Source organism: Perissodus microlepis, chromosome 8 (assembly GCF_051167445.1).
Source record: "Perissodus microlepis isolate ML-2025 ecotype Zambia chromosome 8, ASM5116744v1, whole genome shotgun sequence".
Taxonomy (NCBI): Eukaryota; Metazoa; Chordata; class Actinopteri; order Cichliformes; family Cichlidae; genus Perissodus; species Perissodus microlepis.
Genome location: NC_140468.1, coordinates 18,907,509 through 18,927,017, shown reverse-complemented (window position 1 = coordinate 18,927,017; position 19,509 = coordinate 18,907,509). Strand labels below are relative to the sequence as shown.

At 39.0% G+C, this 19,509-nt stretch overlaps 1 protein-coding gene across 1 annotated transcript; it reads right to left on the bottom strand.

Moving 5' to 3' along the window:
• Window positions 1-8,431: 8,431 nt before the first annotated feature.
• kcnj12a (potassium inwardly rectifying channel subfamily J member 12a) lies at window positions 8,432-19,180 on the bottom strand. The gene is made up of 2 exons (XM_084938007.1): window positions 18,933-19,180; window positions 8,432-14,157 (listed from the first exon to the last, which is right to left on the bottom strand). The coding sequence occupies exon 2, from the start codon at window positions 13,996-13,998 to the stop codon at window positions 12,697-12,699; it is 1,302 nt and encodes a 433-aa protein (XP_084794133.1). The 5' UTR covers window positions 13,999-14,157; window positions 18,933-19,180; the 3' UTR covers window positions 8,432-12,696.
• Window positions 19,181-19,509: the final 329 nt, after the last annotated feature.

Sequence of the window (19,509 nt, the reverse complement as noted above, 5' to 3'; positions counted from 1 at the left end):
ATTTTTTCTTGTACCTTTAGCTGTAAAATGATGACCTGATATAACTAGGTTTCATTTATTTTGTTTGATTATTTCATCCATGCATACAGTGAAATGCATTGTTGTCTTACATAACCACCTCATTCAGCTGTGTGATTCACTACCTCGGTGTACCTCTTTTGTGTGTGCCAGTCCAGTCCCTTTCAGCAGGATTTTGTTTATTATGTCAGAATGTTGAGGTGGAAAAAAAAGCAAAACAGGACATGTGTCTTTACAACAGTTCACTCTTAGAAAGCCAGAAAGAAACAAGGGTGGAATAAACTATGAGCACATGTGGAAATGGCTCCTTTATTTAGATTTAAATAAAAAAGCACATGCTCAAGAAGAAAATATATTCAGAACAATGCTGAAAGTGGCACTGGTATTTAAAAAAAATTCTACTCAGGCAGGGGTTTCTCTATCTCCTTTTAACTTTTGAACTCAGTTGTATTTCATGCTAAAAGGGATACTGTTCTCTATATCAAAACCACCCAACTACTTCTGTTAGGGAATATCCTGTATTGAGTTTATGACTACAAAGACCCTCATTCTGCCTGACACAGGAGACGGTGTCCTGATAGAGCGAAGTCTGTGTCCTGGGACGGCCCTGTGCCAGCCAGCAAGAGATGATCCATGCGTCCTGGCGTTGTCTTGGTAGGTGAGGGTTGGAGAGATTGTGAAGCTGTGAGGTGTGTGTGTGCAGCGGTGAATTTGGGCAGAGTGATCTTATCCCCTCTGCCTTCTACATAGTGGAGAGCTGCATTAGTGGAGGGTACTGAGAGATTTGAGTCTACCCCTGGGGAGACCAGAGAGACTGAAGTCACAGCTCTGTGTCTGTTCTCATGACTTCACTGCCGGGACAGACCCAGTTTTGCTGACTCTTATTTTTCTTCTATGTAAGCTATTGAGTAATCCCATTATAATGGGACTCACTAGTGTTTAGTTTGTGGTGCTCAAAGTCTCTCAGGATTACCTGGATGTAGATACTTTCACTATGAAAGAACCCTGTATCGACAACTTATCTAATTTTGAAAATGGCACATAGTTTTTAGAAGTATTATTTTCAGATGCTTATTATTTTTTCAAACTAAATTTTTTAAATTCTCTCAACACCACCAATACCTTTCAGCTACACAATAATGAGATAAACATAAGCTACTATCTCCAAACACCAGCAATTAACAATGAAAAAATGTGGATTATGTGTTGCGTTGTGTTTTGTGTAATCAATTTATTAGATCCATTAGGGCCAATTGCTTAATAAACCATAATCATCCACCTGTACAGGGTGCACAGAGAGGCAGAAGATAATGATCCCTATGAAAGAGCAGAACTAAATAAATGTGATATTTCATAGCATGTGTTTCTATTAGATCTTTATATCTGTTATACTTCTCTATTCTGTTTTTTTTAAAAAAAATTTTAAACACAACATTACTGTCATTCATTCTCTCCTGGGGCCTCTGGGCACACCAAGATAATTACCAAGGGTTCAGAACCAGGAAATGAGAGTGGCCCTCTCCTGTCCCCTCAGGTTGTCCAGTGATGTTGCTTCATGAATCAGGATAGACTAGAGGCAACTACTGTAACCAAGAGAAGGTAAGGCACATGATGTGTCAGTACGTTTAATGTTGCATACAGCTAATTTCTCTCAGGTTTGAACTCAAAATGAAAGTCTTTCTGGAGGGTGATGTAGAAACATAGGTGAACAGTAAAGCGAGAGACATGAACATCTGGTTAAAGCTGTTAAAGTCATGGCAACCGACTTTGGGAATAACATGTGTATGGGGAGGCTTTCTAAATATGCTGACCCACTCTTGTAATACAAACAATGTACATAGGAAAAGCACAGTTGCAGTAAATAACATTATAACAAATTTATATGCACTAAACACTCACCTTCCACTTCATTAGTTACACCTTGTTAGTTGTGGGTTGAAACCACTTTGCCTTCAGAACTGCCTTAATTCTTCATGGCACAGATTTAACAAGGTGAACATTCCTCAGGGATTTTGGTCCATACTGACATGAGAGCTTCATGCTATGTTATACTGAGATCTGGTGACTGTGGAGTCCATTTGAGGACAGTGAACTCATTGTGATGCTCAAGAAAGCAGTTTGAGATTATCTGAGCTTTGTGACATGGTGTGCTATCCTGCTGGAAGCAAGCAGCCATCAGAAGATGGGTACACTGTGGTCATAAATGGACAAACATGGTCAGGAACAACATTCTGGTGGTGTGTTAAATGATGCTCTGTTGGTAAAAGTAAAAGTATTCCCTACATCATTATATTACCTCCAGACTAAATCATTGACACAAGGCAGGAGGGCTTGAATGTTGCTGCAGAAATGGAAACTCGTTAGACTAGGCAACGTTTTTCCAATCCTCTATTGTCCAGTTTTTTTAGCATCAGTTTCCTGTTCTTAGCTGACAGGAGTAGCACCAGGTATCATTTTATGCTGCTGTAGCCCATCTGCTTCAAGATTCAGTTTGCTGTACAAGAGGTACTGTTCTGCATACCTTGGATTTAACAAGTGATTGTTTGAGTTGCTGTTGCCATCTAGTTTGCCCATCCTCTGATCTCTGACATAAATAAGACATTTTCAACCAGAGAAATTTTACTCTCTGGATATGTTCTCTTTTTCATACCATTTTCTGTGAGCCCTACAGATGGTTGTGTGGGAAAATCCAAGCAAATGAGCAGTTTTTGAAACAAGCCCGTCTGGCACTAACAACCATGCCACCTCCAAAATCACCTTTCCTCTCCATTCTGATCCTCGGTTTAGACTTCACCAGGCTGCCTTGACAATGTCTAAAAGACTAAATGTGTTGAGTTGTTTTTACTCATATTATATCTTTCTTACTGATGTGTATAGTGAAGTTGAGGATAATAATTTTGCTAAAATAAAACAATAAACTTGTCATTTGATATAATAGAGAATTTCAAAATTTTGCTATTTCTAGTGTTTGTATTACAGCGCATTTATAGAACAGACAAAGAGCCCAAAATATCAGGAATAATAGCCCACGCTTTAAGAAGAAAAAACCACACACACACACATTTGGAACTACAACATACAACTGAGGACTGTGGCACTAACAAAATACCTGTAGCTAGCAAAAATTTTAAAGTCCAATATTTTAAACAATAATTTTATACTGTAGTTAGGTATGGCGCTTGCATTCATAATTTTTTTTAAATCTATGCAGTCTTTTAACGTCTACTGGGTCACGGCTTACAGCCATGGGCTTTTTACACAGGATGACAAGGATGGGTTGTAGGATAAGGCTGTTGTGTCTCTTCCATTTGGGCAACTGCAAAACACATCTCAGTAATTGGATAAAGTCCCATCACACTTCAGGATCAGTTTGTACTGTCACTCAGCAGCGCTTTCAACTGGTTTTATTTTCATTTGTCTGACTAGAGACTGCTCTGGCATACAAACTGTTGTGAAGTGTCTGCTTGTAAAAATACATTGCGTGTCTTTATAGGATATATTTATTTATAGCTCACTTCAATATAGTTTTATCTGTCTCTAGATTATGTTGCTGCTATCATATTAAATCGTTGTCTGTTTTTATATAACGTCATATTAACCATTTTTTGCAGCATTCAATGAGCTTTGAACTACTTAAATTCCATCTAGTAATATTCTCAGTCATAGTAACACAGATTTCAGAAGTATCTTTCATTGAGTGATACTACCACAGCAGCTAATCGAGAGTACTTCGAATATTGAAATGCTGGCTACGGATTAGAGCCACATGTGGTTTGACACCAAAGAGCTTTATATAGCTGCTTCAACACAGTTTTCCCCCATTTTACTGTCATCAGCAATTCAGCCTACAGGGAATGTGTTCCAGCATTATTTATAACTAGTCTATATGGGCTAGGTGGCAGAGATCCTAGCCAGGCTATGTCTTGCATCCTTTCATATAGTTTAATTACATTTTAGTAGGTGTAAGAGTTTCTTTTTTTTTTTTTTTTTAGATCATATTAGTAAATGTTTCTGTCCAGACCCCAGCTGGCTTCTTCGTCTATTCCCTGGGAGTCACAGAGGGGACATTCCCATGGGATCCAGGTTGTCAAGTCTGTTGCACAATTCAAGTCATTCTATCTATCTAGCTATCTGGTTATCTATCGTAGGCTGAAGCCTATCCGTGCTATCACTGGGTGAGAGGTGGGATTCACCCTGAACCGATTGACAGCCACAGGCTAACACGCAGACACTTACAACGTAAACACTTACGGCCAGTTTAGACTCAACAGCTAACCTTCATGGATGCCTTTGGACTATAAACTCCACACAGAATGGCAGCAAGGACCCGACCGGATAACAGCTAACCACTGCACTACAAAATACAACAATTAATGGTGGTGTATTGTAATAGTAACAAAAGCATAGGCTGTTTACAGTATTTTTTGTTTTTTACATTTTTAAGTTATGCATGTTGAGATGTGTTTGAAATAAATTGTTTTATACATCAGGACTCAATAAAAAATCATCTGGTCCATAGCAGGTTTTAAAATGATGGTATTACAATCAAAGATGAGCTACAAAGCGTGAAATATTACACTGTGTCGTTATTTGTCTAACAAACCCTAATCCAAAATGCGGGTCCAGCATACAGCATATGCTTCAATAGCTTCTAGAAAGACCTTCAGCAGCAATAACTTGAAGTAACTGTTTTCTGAATGACTTTATCAGTCTCTTGCATCATTGTGGAGGAATTTTGGCCCACTCTTCTTTACAACATTGTTTAATTTCATTGACGTACGTGGGCATTTGTTCATGCACAGCTGTCTAATGGTCCCGCCACAGCATTTCATTAAAAGTGAAGTCTGGACTTGTAAATACACCCTTACTGCTTCCAGAGGAGTTAAGAGAATCAGCCAGGTGCTGATAATCAAATGCACTTGATTAACTGATCATGGGGAAGTGTGAGCACCTCTATAAAAGCAGACGATTTGGCAGTTTGCAGGTCTGGAGCATGCAGGTCTGTGTTAGCAAAATGCCAACTAGGAAATACATCATTAATGAACTTAAAGAAGCAACTGCTGTTTCCAATCAATCTGAGAAGAACTGTATGGCCATTTGAAGTTTTTCATTCTAGAGTGGGATTTATTATTTGTCGTGGAAAACAGTTGAGACAGTTGCTAATACTCCCAGGAGTGGACGTCCCAGCAAATTCACCCCAAGGTCAGACCGTACAAATCTCAGAGAAATTGAGATTGTAACCCACAGGCTACATCTTAGACTCTACAGGCTTCTGTTAGCTTAAAATTGTTAAATGTTAACATTCATTACACTGTCAATGTGATTTTTTTTTTTTTAGTGGTTGACAGGAGAAAACCTTATCTATCTTACAAGAACACTGCAGCATAACTTGAGTTTGCAAAATTGCATGAACAAACCACAAGAGTTTTAAAAAAGTGCCCTGTTTCGTCATAATGCACAACATTAAGGTTCCCAAAACCAAACACAGTATAAAAACATGAACACCTCACATCAACTGTCAAGCATGGTGGTGGACAGTTGATGGTTTGGGTTTGTTTTGCAGCCACAGGACCTCGGTATCACTGAGTCAACCATGAACTCCTCTGTATACCAAAGTAATCTAGAGTCAAATATGAGGCGGAAACTGAGTCATGCCACAGGACAGTGATCTCAAGCTCAGCAGAATATTATAACAGAATGACTGAAAAAGAAAATAAAAACAAGGTTGTTGTAATGACCCAGTCAAAGTCTGTTGTCAGCCCGACTTGAGACAGCTGTGTGTGGATAAATATCCACAAGCTGCAATGAAGTGAAGCAACATTGTGAAGAAGAGTGGGTCAAAATTCTTCCACTATTATGTGAGAGACTGATAAAGTCATGCAGAAAGTAAATACTTCAAGTCACTGCTGCTAAAGATGATTCCATAAGCTACTGAATCATGGGGTTTATTTAATTGTCCACACATAGCTTTTGCATTTTGGTTCAGTTTTTGTTAAATAAACCTATCCCCACTGACTGCATGTCTTTGGACTGTGGTAGAGAGCAGCAATACCTAAACCCACTGGGAGATCATGCAAACTCCACACAGAAAGGCCCTGTCCGGGTGGTCGAGTCAAACCCAGGACATTCTTGCTACGAGGCATCAGTGCTAACCACTGCGCTAACACCTACTACGTGAATATTTTAGAATTAACAGACAGTGCATTTTTGTTTTACCACGATTTTAGGTTAATAGTGGCATATTCTACAGTTAAAGCTATAAAAATACAATACAATTTTTATGTCATCATAATTTACCAAACTTAGAAGAAATAAAGCCTCACATCCCAGCACTGACCGAGCATGACTGACTTGCCTGTAATTAATATACTGATTTGGAAAATTACTTTTAGCTAATAATTTTGGTCTCATGATACATTGTCATATGTGTTTATATATGACTAAATAAGTGAGAGCAAAATTTACTTGAGAAATTTGAGCAATTTGTTAGGGTGGATAAACGGAGGCCACAAAATACTTAGCATAGCAAGAATTCAATGGGATTTCAGTTGCTCAGGATAATTAAAACTGAAGTCAGAGTCTCCCTGTCCCAGTAGGCTACATTTTATCCTGACATGCCCTTAATTATCCAGGACCTCTTGATGTTTAATCCTACTGAGGAAGTACACCAGTTTGACATCTCAGTCCTCTAAAGACGGCTCATTTTCAGTGTTAAGTTTAACTGGCTTCCACGACCCCTGTTACAGTTCATCACTTTAAGTAAAGTTTCACATTTTCTATGTATTTCTGATACTAAGCAATGCAAAGCACAACATACACTCCCTAGTCCATGTTATATAATCAAAGTTGGCAAAAGCTTTCAGTACAGCCTCTGTGATCCCGGTGTCAGTTAGTGCTGAGGCCCAATGCCTGATCTCAGCACAACCAGCGGTCAGCAACGTTAACCCTATAAATGGACCTCAATGTGTGTGACTTAGTCACCCCAACTTATGGCCACAGATCTCATCCAAATTACAGATAAATACATGTTTTCTTTCAGTGTAGCTGCTGTTGTCAGTATGCCACTATTGTATTTGTAACTTCTGCTTTGCACACTCTGTGTGTCTTGTTAGGAGGCGATCTTTGTGATAGCTCTGAAGAATTATGTCAACCCACTAACCACCAGCAGCAATATTGTTTATGAAACCTGTATTCCCAATTTCAAATGTTTTATACAAACAATAAAATACTCTTACATGTACTTGGGCAACAACATTGGCTGATATTATCTTATAATGACTTTGTTAGTTTGCCTAGTTATTTTGTATGTCAAGGCTGTACCTTCCTTTAACCCAATGACAGCTGCGATGGCTCCATCCCCAGCCCCCAACTTTGAATTGCATATCAAAGAAGTTGGATGGAAAAAATTTAAGGACCCCAACAAAATAAATCACTTTAGATAATTCAGAGTTTTCCCTTTCAAATAGCAGCGATAAACGTATTCAGTGTTGTTTGGGCTTTAATTAGCAGTGGAAGTCCTTAAACTTAAAAGAAAAACCTCAACGTATTTTAGAAAGAAAATGAGAGTTATGACTTATAGCAGCAGTCCCCAACCTTTTTTGCGCCACGGACCGGTTTATGCCCGACAATATTTTCACGGACCGGCCTTTAAGGTGTCGCGGATAAATACAACAAAATAAAACTAGTACCGGTACCGAAAAAAAGAAGATTTATTCATAACACACGTGAAAAGACCAAGGAAAACCAAGTTAACAATAAAAACGATAACAAAATAACGCTGAAAACCGATAAAAACCCTGAAAACCATACATTTCACACCTGAGCCTCAGCTCTCGCGGCCCGGTACCATACGACTCATGGACTGGTACCGGTCCGAGGCCCGGGGGTTGGGGACCGCTGACTTAGAGCACTATTCAGGCCACACTGTAAGTCATGACAACAAGTCAGCATGCACAAAACTAAGATGCTGAAACTATCATCCATCTTCTTATTAACATGTGTACTTTGTCTACTGTGTTATATCAATTTGTCTTCTGTGAAAAACAGTAAGGTTTCTTTTTACTCTCTTGTAGCAAAGTCATGTGTTGTTGCCATATTGATATGAAAAAGTCAGCTGCAGGCCTCCTGCTCAATTCCCCAGGGCCAAAAGGCCTCTGGCCCCAATAGTTGTTTGTGTGTCACAGTGGTTAATTGATGAGCCTTCTTGAATAATTGGCCCAAGCCCAGGAAGTTATCTGACTGTGGTGACACGAAGCTCGATCTCTCTTCTTCACACGCCCCTCGTGGTGATGTATTACCTCACGTGAGGGCATGCTCGAGGAAACACTAGGTTTGAATTGGACTGTACATTTCAATACATCACAGACCACACTTGGTAGGGATGAAGAAACAAAAGAGATGAAAAAAATTCACATTGTTTTTAATTGAATATTTTAATGACTTTGAATTAAAATAAAAAGCCCAGTAGACATTTTGCTGGACATAGGAAGACTTCTACAGAGGTCAAAGGTTTTTCCAATCATCCCTTTAAGAGAAATACTTGTTTAATCATTAACTTCTGTGCAGAAAGGAAACAACAGAAAGTGAAAATTTGAAAACTAAGACAAGAATTACATTTTAGCCTCTCAGTGTGATTTTTATCGTAGTGCTCTGGTAAAAACAGATAAATATTGATTGTTGTATTCTATGAAAAAAAAACCCAAAACCCAACAACTTTGTATAAAAATAAGCAGGTTGTTCATCCTGGCTGCTCCTTATTATCATTTTTATAATCACTGTTCTTTTTACACTATAAATGTTTTATTTAGCTAAAACTTTAGTGTGTGCTTCTTTTTTAAGGGCTCGGGTGGGCAACATGAAAATGAAAAACAATCTTTGAAAAAAAATATTCAGTAGAAATTGAATTTAATGAATCTCTTTAATGCAGCGTGGAAGCTGTAGACCCTTCACCTGTTTTTTATCACTAAAGTTTCGTGAGTAGGTGCAGAGGCTTCACACATCAGTGTGCAAAACCTTCCCAGAAGGTAATGAACATATGAATGTTCAGGGTAGGTAAAGGATGCTTCATTTATAAGCCCCAAAAAATCTATTTATGTTTCACTACATCCTACAAAAAAAGCAACATATAGCCAAGAAGTATCTTAGACTCACACGTATGACAACTTAACTGAAAACATTAGTCATTGTGACCAGCATAATAACCATTTTATGGTTCCTCTTTTCTATTTCCTATTTCTTTAAATCAGTTAAGGCCTCAGCCAAACAGGCACAGACAGTAGCTGGTGACCCTTGGCAACCACTGGTTGCTAGAGAAACTGGTGTTTCCTAACCAGTTATTGAGGGGTTGCAGGAGGCTCCTAGCTATTGCCAGGTGAAATCGGTCATAAAGAGGGTTTTCTACCCGTCCTCATTGTGATTGCTTTGTTAGCAGATAGCCTTGGTTGCTGACAGGTTGCAAGAGAGAGCAACTTTGAAGATACTTTTAATTTGAAGCCAAATGTTATGTGTTTGCCAATTTGGATCAAAGTTCGCACAATTTATTTTCTGCTTGGCAAGTAGTCGGCGATTGTTGGCAGACAGCATGCAAACTACAGACAACAAAGGCAATCTGCTTGTGACTGAAGTAATTGCAAGGAGATTTTAAATGCAGCACCGTATACGTCTTTGTGACCAATTTCACCCAACGACAGCCAACAGCCTCACCACCTACCAATAACCGGTTAGAAAATACAAATTTCTTCCTAGATACCAGTGGCTGCTCAGTGGCCACCGACTGGTCTCTAGGCCTGTGTGAATGAGACCTAAATCTCCTTCTTTGCACATATAGAATCTTTTATGTTTCCCATAATTTTTTGTATAGGACCATGAAATACACATTTTACTGAGGTAATAATTAAGCTGAACTTTATGCTGAACATGTTGAGGTTTGGATGATAAATTGGCATGGTATAGAATAAGGGCTCTTTTTTAAATCTTATTGTCCATGCCATAGAGAAAAGCTATCTTGCTTAATAATTCTATATAGTTACTTTAACCTACTCTCTATATAGCAAACTACAAATAAAAGATTACTTGATTTGGTTTTAGATTTTTATTTGACAGATATATACTGTATGTTTTGATGTAGTTTTAGAAATGATTTAAATATGCAAACTGGAGACTCAAACTCCTTCTTAGAGCCTATCTACCCATTCTGTCTGAACTGGTTTTGGAAGATTAAGGTGGGAGCAATTACTTAACAAGTTAAGTCCAGGCTACACTCCACTACTTTGGTATCAATCATGAGAAATTATTTTTATTACAAGTTTTATTATAAGTAAAATACAAAAAAACTCCAAAAACAAACAAAAAAACTTCTATGGTCATTATCCTTGCACAAAACCTTTTACTTGTTATCTGTGAATGAACATGAATAAGCACATTTTTAAAAAAGTGTGCTTCAGTGTTTATTGCTTCTATTCTGAACTCCCTCCAGTGTCTTAACTCATTTATTAGCATATTGCTAAACTGCATTTAGCTGTCTACAGTATGTACTGTTTTAAAAGCAAAAGTCAAGTATTAAAAAAGGGAACACTGTCTTTTTTTGTGTGTGTTACTGTTGGACGTCTGACTTTTCAGCTTAATGAAGGTTCAGTTTGTTGTATCATCAATAAAATGTTGTCATGTAAATCTACAATCCAAGTATAGTTTGAAATAAGCTCTCTTAGTAACATTATAACAACAGTAGTCAAATATAACCACTGTTGATGTAAACTGAATAGAAATGTCAGAGCAGTTATAAAGTTGGTTTATACATTTTGAGTATTTTAAACTTAATCTAAAAGCACAAAGTGTTGTACACACACTCATCTGCCTAATGGGGTCATTATGCTCGCTGTGTCGCTGGTGTCGCATGCTGATTTTGATGTCACATCATCTGTTATGTACCTTGTGCTGGTTGTGTACCTCTCAATTTTTGTAACCTGACGTGTGACGCCGTGGCTGCTCGCAGCTTGGGTGAAGACACGAGTGTATGAGCGTGTCGGCTTTTACTGCCATCTTAATGATACTCCGCCACAGAAGCTCAGAGACACACAGATATACAGAGGGAGATGCAGGAAAGGTTTGAGAGTTTGTGGAAAAAACACTCAACAAAGTCTTGGCTTCTGGTTTTGACTTCTTCTCCTCCTATATCAGCACTTATGTGGTGATATTGTATGAGTGGTGGCAAATATCATTCAAGAGAATAATGCAGCAGCTTCCTGCGCCGTACTGGCGGGTTTAAATACAAGAGACTGTGAGACGAGGTTGCAGCAGTGAGCGAAGCAACCATACTGGAGACTTCATGGTGCTCGTTCATTTAGGATACAAACAACTAAATCTTAGATTTGTGATTTAACCTAATCATAGGCCCACTCTCAGACAAAATAAATCTATCAAGCAGTCTTCCTTTATCCATTTTTGACAGTCAGTTTACTGTAAATTTAATTTAACTCTGGTGAAATAAACTTCCTTTGGAAATTGACACCATACCTTTTTAATTTCAGTTTGTTTTTTAAGCATTGGGCATTCGTTGAATTAATCCCTTTAGATAATTTTATCTCACACACTTAGCTCTATAGGATGCTTGTCCCCTGATAGGTTAATATGCATAGATCCATTTAAAAAAAAAAAATTAAGTGTAGTCAGTTTATACCAGTTTTGTCTTGGTAGAATTCAGGATAAAGTAGTGAAGAGTGATAACATAAAGGTTTTAGTTGATCTTTGCTTGTCACATAAGTGGAAAAAGTAAAAGAGCACTTCAGTGTGCATTTTTAAGGGTTGTTTATTTATTAATTTGATCAGTACAAACTTTGATATTGCCACCTGTAGCACGATTGTCTAAAATCAGTGATTAAGTTTTGTTTTACTTGACTTCTTAGTTGAACCGTATTTGCAAATGTCATCATATCTGTAGGCAGCCAAATCGTGGTTTGTTAGCTTGTAAGAGGAATTAGGTCATTATAAATAGGGAGTCCATTCAGTTTCATTTCTGTTTAACACCTTCCTTTATATTCTAGTCTGGGTCCCTAGCTTGGGTTTCGAATGAAGTTGTAGACTTGTGTTGTTCTTAGCGGCTCATGGTCAGACGTTTGATCATGGCTCATTGCATCTGAATGCTGCGGTGCACAAATTTTCAATGTGTCACTGAATGCAATTCCAGCAAATCGCAGCAATTCGAAGACAGCTTAAGAGAAGCCTTCCAACATTATCTTTGATCTCACAAACAATTTGAAATAGCAACTTTTAATTTTAAAAGTGTTTTTGGAAACTGATACTGCACACAAAACATAACTTATCTAATAAATGTATTTACACCTAAGGTTCGATTATAAGGTTTTGTCATAAAGGTTTTTTGATGCTCTATCAGTTAACACTCTAAACTCAAAATGACCGTGTGAAAAAAAGATTCAAGTTTCCATAAAGGAAGAAGGTATCCCTCTAGCTTTTTCCTTGTTTGTAGACATTCTTTACCACAATTTGCCAAGCTGCATACACCCACTTTTACCCATTTCTTCCAATTAAGTCCCTTTTACTGTTGTCCTGTCACCTTTACACTCTTTCACAGTAGTCAGCTTTTCCTATGGCACTTTGCATTGTTCTGCATTTTTACCCTTAATAAAGTTATTGAAATTTGACCATCAGGTCAAAGTGTAGAGGTCATATTTCCGATTCTCTACGATATGACCTTTGATCCAGGACCCTGGTGGTCTGTATGCGTTCAAATTCAGGTCGGCTATTTCGATCTGGACTGAGGTTCGCCAGTGCTCTGCTTCCACCACCTACATCCTCTTCCTCATCATCGCGATTAAGGAAGGCCAGCTCGTTTTCATAGCAGAAAGAATTAGAGCTGGGGACTAGGTACTTGTTTTCCACCATGTCCTTGGCACTGCAGCGGGGGGTGGACGGCACCTCATAAGTTTTGTGAAAGTGAGAGTAATCCACCTTGTACAGGTTCTTCTCCTCAAACAACACAGGCTCAAACCGGTGTCCCCAAAGGATCTCTGAGGCCAAGTAGGAGCTGCGAGCCTGGGTGGTCATGGCGGTTGCTTCAACCATTCCCTCCAAGATGACAACAATCTCAAAGTCTGCGGTCTCCAAGTCCTGTTTGCTGATCCCAAAAAGAGGGCTCTCCTCATCTATCTCATGTAGAATAGTGATAGGTGAAACCAAGAAAATCCTATCCAGGCCTTTGTCAAAGCCCACATTAATGTCTATCTGGTCTAGAGGGATGTATTCCCCCTCGTCAGTTATCCGAGGTTTGATGAGCTGTGCTCTGACGTGGGCCTCAACAATGTGGCTCTTGCGCAGATTCCCTACCCTCCACATTAGACACAGCTTTCCATCCCGCATGGCAATGACAGCATTGTGGCTAAACAAGAGCGTTTGTGCTCGCTTCTTAGGCCTTGCCATCTTGGCCATGATGGCGCCAATCATGAAGCAGTCAATGATGCAGCCAACTATAGACTGAAAGACCACCATAAAGACAGCTACTGGGCACTCTTCAGTCACACAGCGGTAGCCATAACCTATGGTAGACTGCGTTTCAATGGAGAATAGAAAGGCAGCCACAAATCCATTGACCTGTAGAACGCATGGAGTGAAGTTGTCATCTCCAGCTGGGTTGTCCAGATCTCCATGCAGCAAAGCTATAACCCAAAAAGCTAAGCCAAAGGCCAGCCAAGAGACAACAAACACAAGAGTAAAGACTACGAGCATCCATCGCCAGCGGATATCAACACACGTCGTGAAGATGTCGGCCATGTAGCGCTGCGACTTGTCGTCCATATTGGCAAACTGCACATTACACTGGCCATTCTTTTTCACAAAGCGGTTGCGGCACTTGCGGCGTGTGTGGATCTTGCCATTGCCAAATCCATTCATACCATGCATGGTAGTGAGGCGCAGACCCTCTTCTTCAGATGACACAATGCTGTAGCGGTTGATTCTTCCCACGCTCATGTTCCTGACGGCACCTCCAGCTGCAGGGTTAGAGTAGAAGGGCAGACCTGGAGTCCCAGTGTGGGATCAAGGCCCCTTCACAGCTTGATCACTGGCTCAGTTGCATGTCAGTGAGTCATTTAGGTGGATAGTTGGTAGCCTTGTGTCTTAATCCAATCCCTGCAGAAAAAAATCAGAAGAGGAGAATATGCCTGAAAATCTTTCTGTTTATTTATTTGTGTATTTGAAATTGAGATATTCATTATTAAAGCTTTTAAATGATACATGTATAACCACTTTTCTGTCCAGAAAATGACAGTGAAATGTGTATTTAAGCCTACAACGACTTGGTTCTTTGCATATATTTATCTGAATGACAATGTTTTTTCAGGACTTCATATCATTACCTTTCACAGCATTATACATGTTTTTATTAAAAAACACACACAAAAAAAAACCTACACTGACCTTTTGTAAAATTTCAAGTTATCTCTAGTTTCTATGTCCACATGTCTCTTAATCAGTGCAGTCAGTCTTGCTAGAGTCCATCTTCTTTTAAGTTTGTAGACTCCCAAATCTATGCTGAATAAATAAAAAACTAAGACTTTCAGTATTGTAGCAATATTGTTTCTGTTGTACTTCCTAGTACAAGCTGTAGTAGTAGTATCCATCTTCCTTTCTCTAAACCTCACGACTCAAAATCCAATTGGTCCTCACTCAAGGGCCCTCATGTCTTTTGATGTCGACTGGGTAAGTGAGGAGCTGGCCTCACAGCACATCCACTTCTGTCAACTAGCATTTCCTCTGCTTTTCTCTTGCAAATTATAAAGAAGGTTCACAGTGGAGGCCTTACCCTGCCAGATGTTTATTATTACTTAATGAACAAATTAACTCTTGTATGAGTCACTGCTCCTAATTGTTCTTTTTAATATAATGAGGATGCCTGTTGAATGAGCAGTGTTCAAAAAGTTATGAGAACAGGTCCATTAAAATCAAAAGCCTCACCTGATTTAAATTTTGCGGATCGTAAGACCCTCAAGCCAATTTTGAGGTTGGCTGTTTGTTTTTTTGGGGGTTTTTTAAGCTCTCTCAGTGAAAGTGTCATTATGTTGCCATATTAAGTGGTGCTTCTACAATCGGCAAAAGTGTGTCAAAACTGCAATTTTTCAGGCTTGATGAAGGTGCAGCCACATCTAGTGACTGATCCAGGTTGTGAACAAACATTTCGCTAGTGTAGCCACGAGACTCCGGAAATGGGACGCTGGTACACACTACCAGCGTCATGAAAGACATTGACATGAAAGACAAGTTTAAGTTTGATCTATACAATTTTGAGGTCTGTTGTCAAATCATAGAAACCTGTCTAAGTGATCTGAAAAGAACTTCCAGGAAGAGATCTAAAAATATAAGTAGCACAAGAAGATGCTTTAGATAAGAAATTGGCCAAAGTTGAATCAGGTTTTTGATCACAGCTCATAAGAGAGGCCATTAAGTAATAAGGAATCCTACAAAGTGGTATAAACAGTCTATGAGTATAATTCTTCCATTGTTTCTTTTGAGGCCATTGTCCTTTTAGCATTCTGCTTCTGCCAGGGGACTGGATGGGGTAGTACTTGTTTATTTAAACTCCTAAGGGTATGTGTGCCACTGATTCTATGGACATGCAATTCCAGATTCTATATAAAGAGATTAATAAAGACGGGCTCTATTTATTTGGCCCCATTCTGTAAAATTTCCAGGGTTATTAATCATGTTGTGAGGGTGCTGCAGGTTCATATTCTCTTCTCTTGCTGCAGCATACAAGTAGGTAGAGGATTTTCTCCTGGTACAGTGCCCGGTATTGCATAATAATTCTTAATTATATGGTAGAACTTGAGCTTACAACAATATGATGAGGTAGACACATGATAAGTTGATATTTTAAACCTTGCGAGTGTAGAAATGTCAGAGTGGGATAAAATGGATCACAATTAGTAGAGCTGTAAAATGACTGTTTGGCAGCAGATAACCTGGCCCCTGAGCTGGATGTCGAGCCTGAGGGTTAAGAAGTTTGACCCATGGGAGTTTACTGAGGTCCCTCTGGGTGCAGACAGCTTTTATCGCCTGGACACATCCGTTGTGTGTCTGCCTTCATGATTTGGACCCTGAAGACTAGACAGTTCAGTCATGTGCAATGTAAAATCCCAGGTGTCCCGCCGTCTGCCTAACACTCACACTACGCGCTGCTCTCATTCACACTCTTTTCAGGTGTAAGTTCTCTTGATCTCTAGCCCAATTACATCATGCACAGTCTTTAAATTGTCCAATTAGGTAAATTCTTCCGTGTCAGGAAAACAAATATGCTATTTTTACATGTTTGCTTTGGACAAATGTTGCATTACACTCCCAGAAGAGCACAGCTAAAAATAGCAACCTTATGTTTGTTATTTACACACAGACACACACACACACACACACACACATACATATATATATATATATATATATATATATATATATATATACATATATTGCATTAGCTGAGGATCATGTCAGTCAGTCTGGAAGTTGCAACAGGTTCTACATATTGCTTGTTTAATTGGGATCATCTTTATTGCACCTTTATTATTATTTGTTAATTCCTATATCAAGTCAGCATTCAAATGTAAATCTTACGCAACATGCAGCGTGACATTATCTCAGAGGAAGGCTATTAGCAGTGCATTTTTTTTGCATATTGTTTTGTTCTGTGTTTAAAGCACTTCAAGTCTGAAAAACATCTTTGACCAAAGAACACACATCTTTCCTTTAAAAGGCAGGGCACAGAAAGTGATTTGCACCAAATTCAATAAAATTCTTGTGTAACCTTTTTGTGACCTCGCCCATCGTGTCTGTTCTTAGGGAGTTGAGAGGAGCGACTGGGGGAGATAATAAGCTCGCCTGCTGATTAGGATGAATAGAATGAATAATTGGATGTGCAAAATAAAAGAAGGGATTGGGCGGCAACAATGAAGTGGACTTGGAGAGGGCACCTCATCTCAAGACAAGCTCGCAGAAAACTGAGCTGCTGAGGAACTATGATCCCAGCCCACCTCCCAAGGCCATTGTAAAGGAAGAGCCGAGGCTCAGGTGTCATTGTATTTTCCTATAGCTCACCATGTGGAACCGTCTCGTCTCAAGTGACCCGCAAGTATTTTACTATAGAAAGTGACACCACCTCGACATGGAAAGATGCTGTCTGAAATATGTTATGCAAACAACTTTACATCTTATTTTTTATTTTTTGGGAGTTTTCAGGTGCACCAGTGACTAATCGCTAGACAGAAATAGTAAAACTATAAACAGTTACCAACACCGGAGGCTGGACTCTGTATGTAAGTCATCCTCCGTGCTGAAAAACCATCTTAGGTGCTCGGTGCATTGAATTGTACTATAAGACTGATAAACGTAACATAAATTACTGAATCGCCTTCACACATTGTTAGAACAGCTGCTTTATTAAGTAGAACAACATTAGTGGTTTTTTACAGCTGCACCTGTAGCTATTCCACTGTTCAAACACCTGGTTCCCACTGATTGATCGTTCCCACATGTGAGCTTCACTCTGGGCTTTTTTGATCTTTACTTGTGCAATTTATTTTAATTGTTTGTGCCCATTTTCACAAGCTGAATCATCCATATTAAACCCAGACTCTGCAATTTCAAATATGAAGTGACGTCTACGGTAAAAAAAACTCTGACAACATTAGTTTTAATACAAAACTATTCGTACATTATGTCAAACTGAACTAAGCTGAGATAAAAAGCGAGATGAGGTCATTGAACTCTCGGGCAGGATTGCATAATGTTCATTCTCTTCATCCTGTGTCTCCTTTGTACCTGCACATCAGTGATTTCTTTATACACAGGCAGAAAAGTGCACCACCTGAAACAGCCCACTGGTCCCTTGATACTTGCTGTCCTCAACTCCCACAATATTGAGTTATTTAAATGTAAAGCAGGCAGATTATTTATTTACGTTGACTGGATTTATGCTTCGGTTGATTGACAACCTCTTGTGTTTTGAAACAACAAACTAATTCATTTAATTTATGCCATTAATTATGCTACCAGATGCAAACCATATTTGAAAGTGAAAAGCTAAAATTGCCTGTTTAATTTGACCCATTTTTATAAATATGCACAGCTATACTAAATAGCATATAAGCATGACTAAGCATAAGCATGATTTATAATAACCCAGATCAGAAACTCGCAAAGTTAACACATTTACCAGTTTGGTGTGTAGACTAAACTGGTAAATCTGAGTTGCTGCTGTGCGTGATTAAACCATGTTTATTCCTCATTTTAATGCTTTCTCGCTCTGCATTCCTATTGTACTGAATAATAATAGGTGATTTGGATCAAAGTAAATGCCAGCTTATTTTTATTACTTTTGTTTTAACCCTGTGCGAATTGGAAGCTTGTCGATATCAGCAGGGAAGGCCAGAATCTGATGCCATAATTAAATTAATTAACCCTGCATGCATGAAAGGTTTCTGGTGGAAAAATCCACACAAACTATAATACTATATTTATGTTAATTTGTGCTTAATTTAAGCTATACTCTATAACACAGTACCTGCTCTGTGGATTTTACACGACACAATTATACTACTAGTTCAATTTGTGGTGCTTAAACTTATCAGATCAGGTATCATTGCGTGGCATTGCTCATATTGAGAGTTCTGGGTTCGTGGGGACATGTCCTTGCTTGAAAAGATGCACATGACTTTGGTTTAGTCTAATTCAAGGATTTTTAACAACTACTTCAGATTATTCTGATTGAATTTCAGCAGAATGACTGGTTGGTTCTGTTGGGAATTCTTAAAAGTAGAAATTGCCGTTTCCACTGCCACAGAGCAATGATATTTGACACAGAACGACAATAGATTCAGGCCCCAAGTTCAGGTTAAAGTTTTCTCTCCATATCTTACCTTTATGATTACTTGTCCTACACCAGGTTGCAGAACTAAAAGATGGTATCTTCTCTCCCAGTATCCCTGTTAACCAAACTGAAGCATTCTCTCCATCTGCCACTACAACTCCTCCTTCTTTGTTGCTAATCTAATACTGAAGAAAACCACTCCTTCGTCTTCAGCAAAAGGATAAGGCTTCTTTTGAATTTCTTCATCCTTCTGTGATTTCTCTCTCTCTTTCTCTCTCTGTCGTTTTCAGGTGCTTTTGCGAGCGCAGGTGAAGCGGAGCTCTGACGAGGCTGAATCGCACCAGAAACCTTGGCCCAAGCCGCCGTTAGTCAGCGCTGGACTTGCAGAACAGGTGCAAAATGAGAACTATCCAAGTGAAAATTCAGGTTTTTGTATCTCCATCTTCAGAGGCATTGTCTTCAGCTGGTGTTCATCCTTAATTTTTATTTGTATTTAGTCTGCCTGTCATATTTTCCATAAAACTACTTATTAACAGAACAGCTCTCTCTATCAATCTTTTGCAATCTGATCTGGTTGGACTGCTGTTCCCTCTCTCGTGCACACACTCTCTCCCTCTGACTGTTTC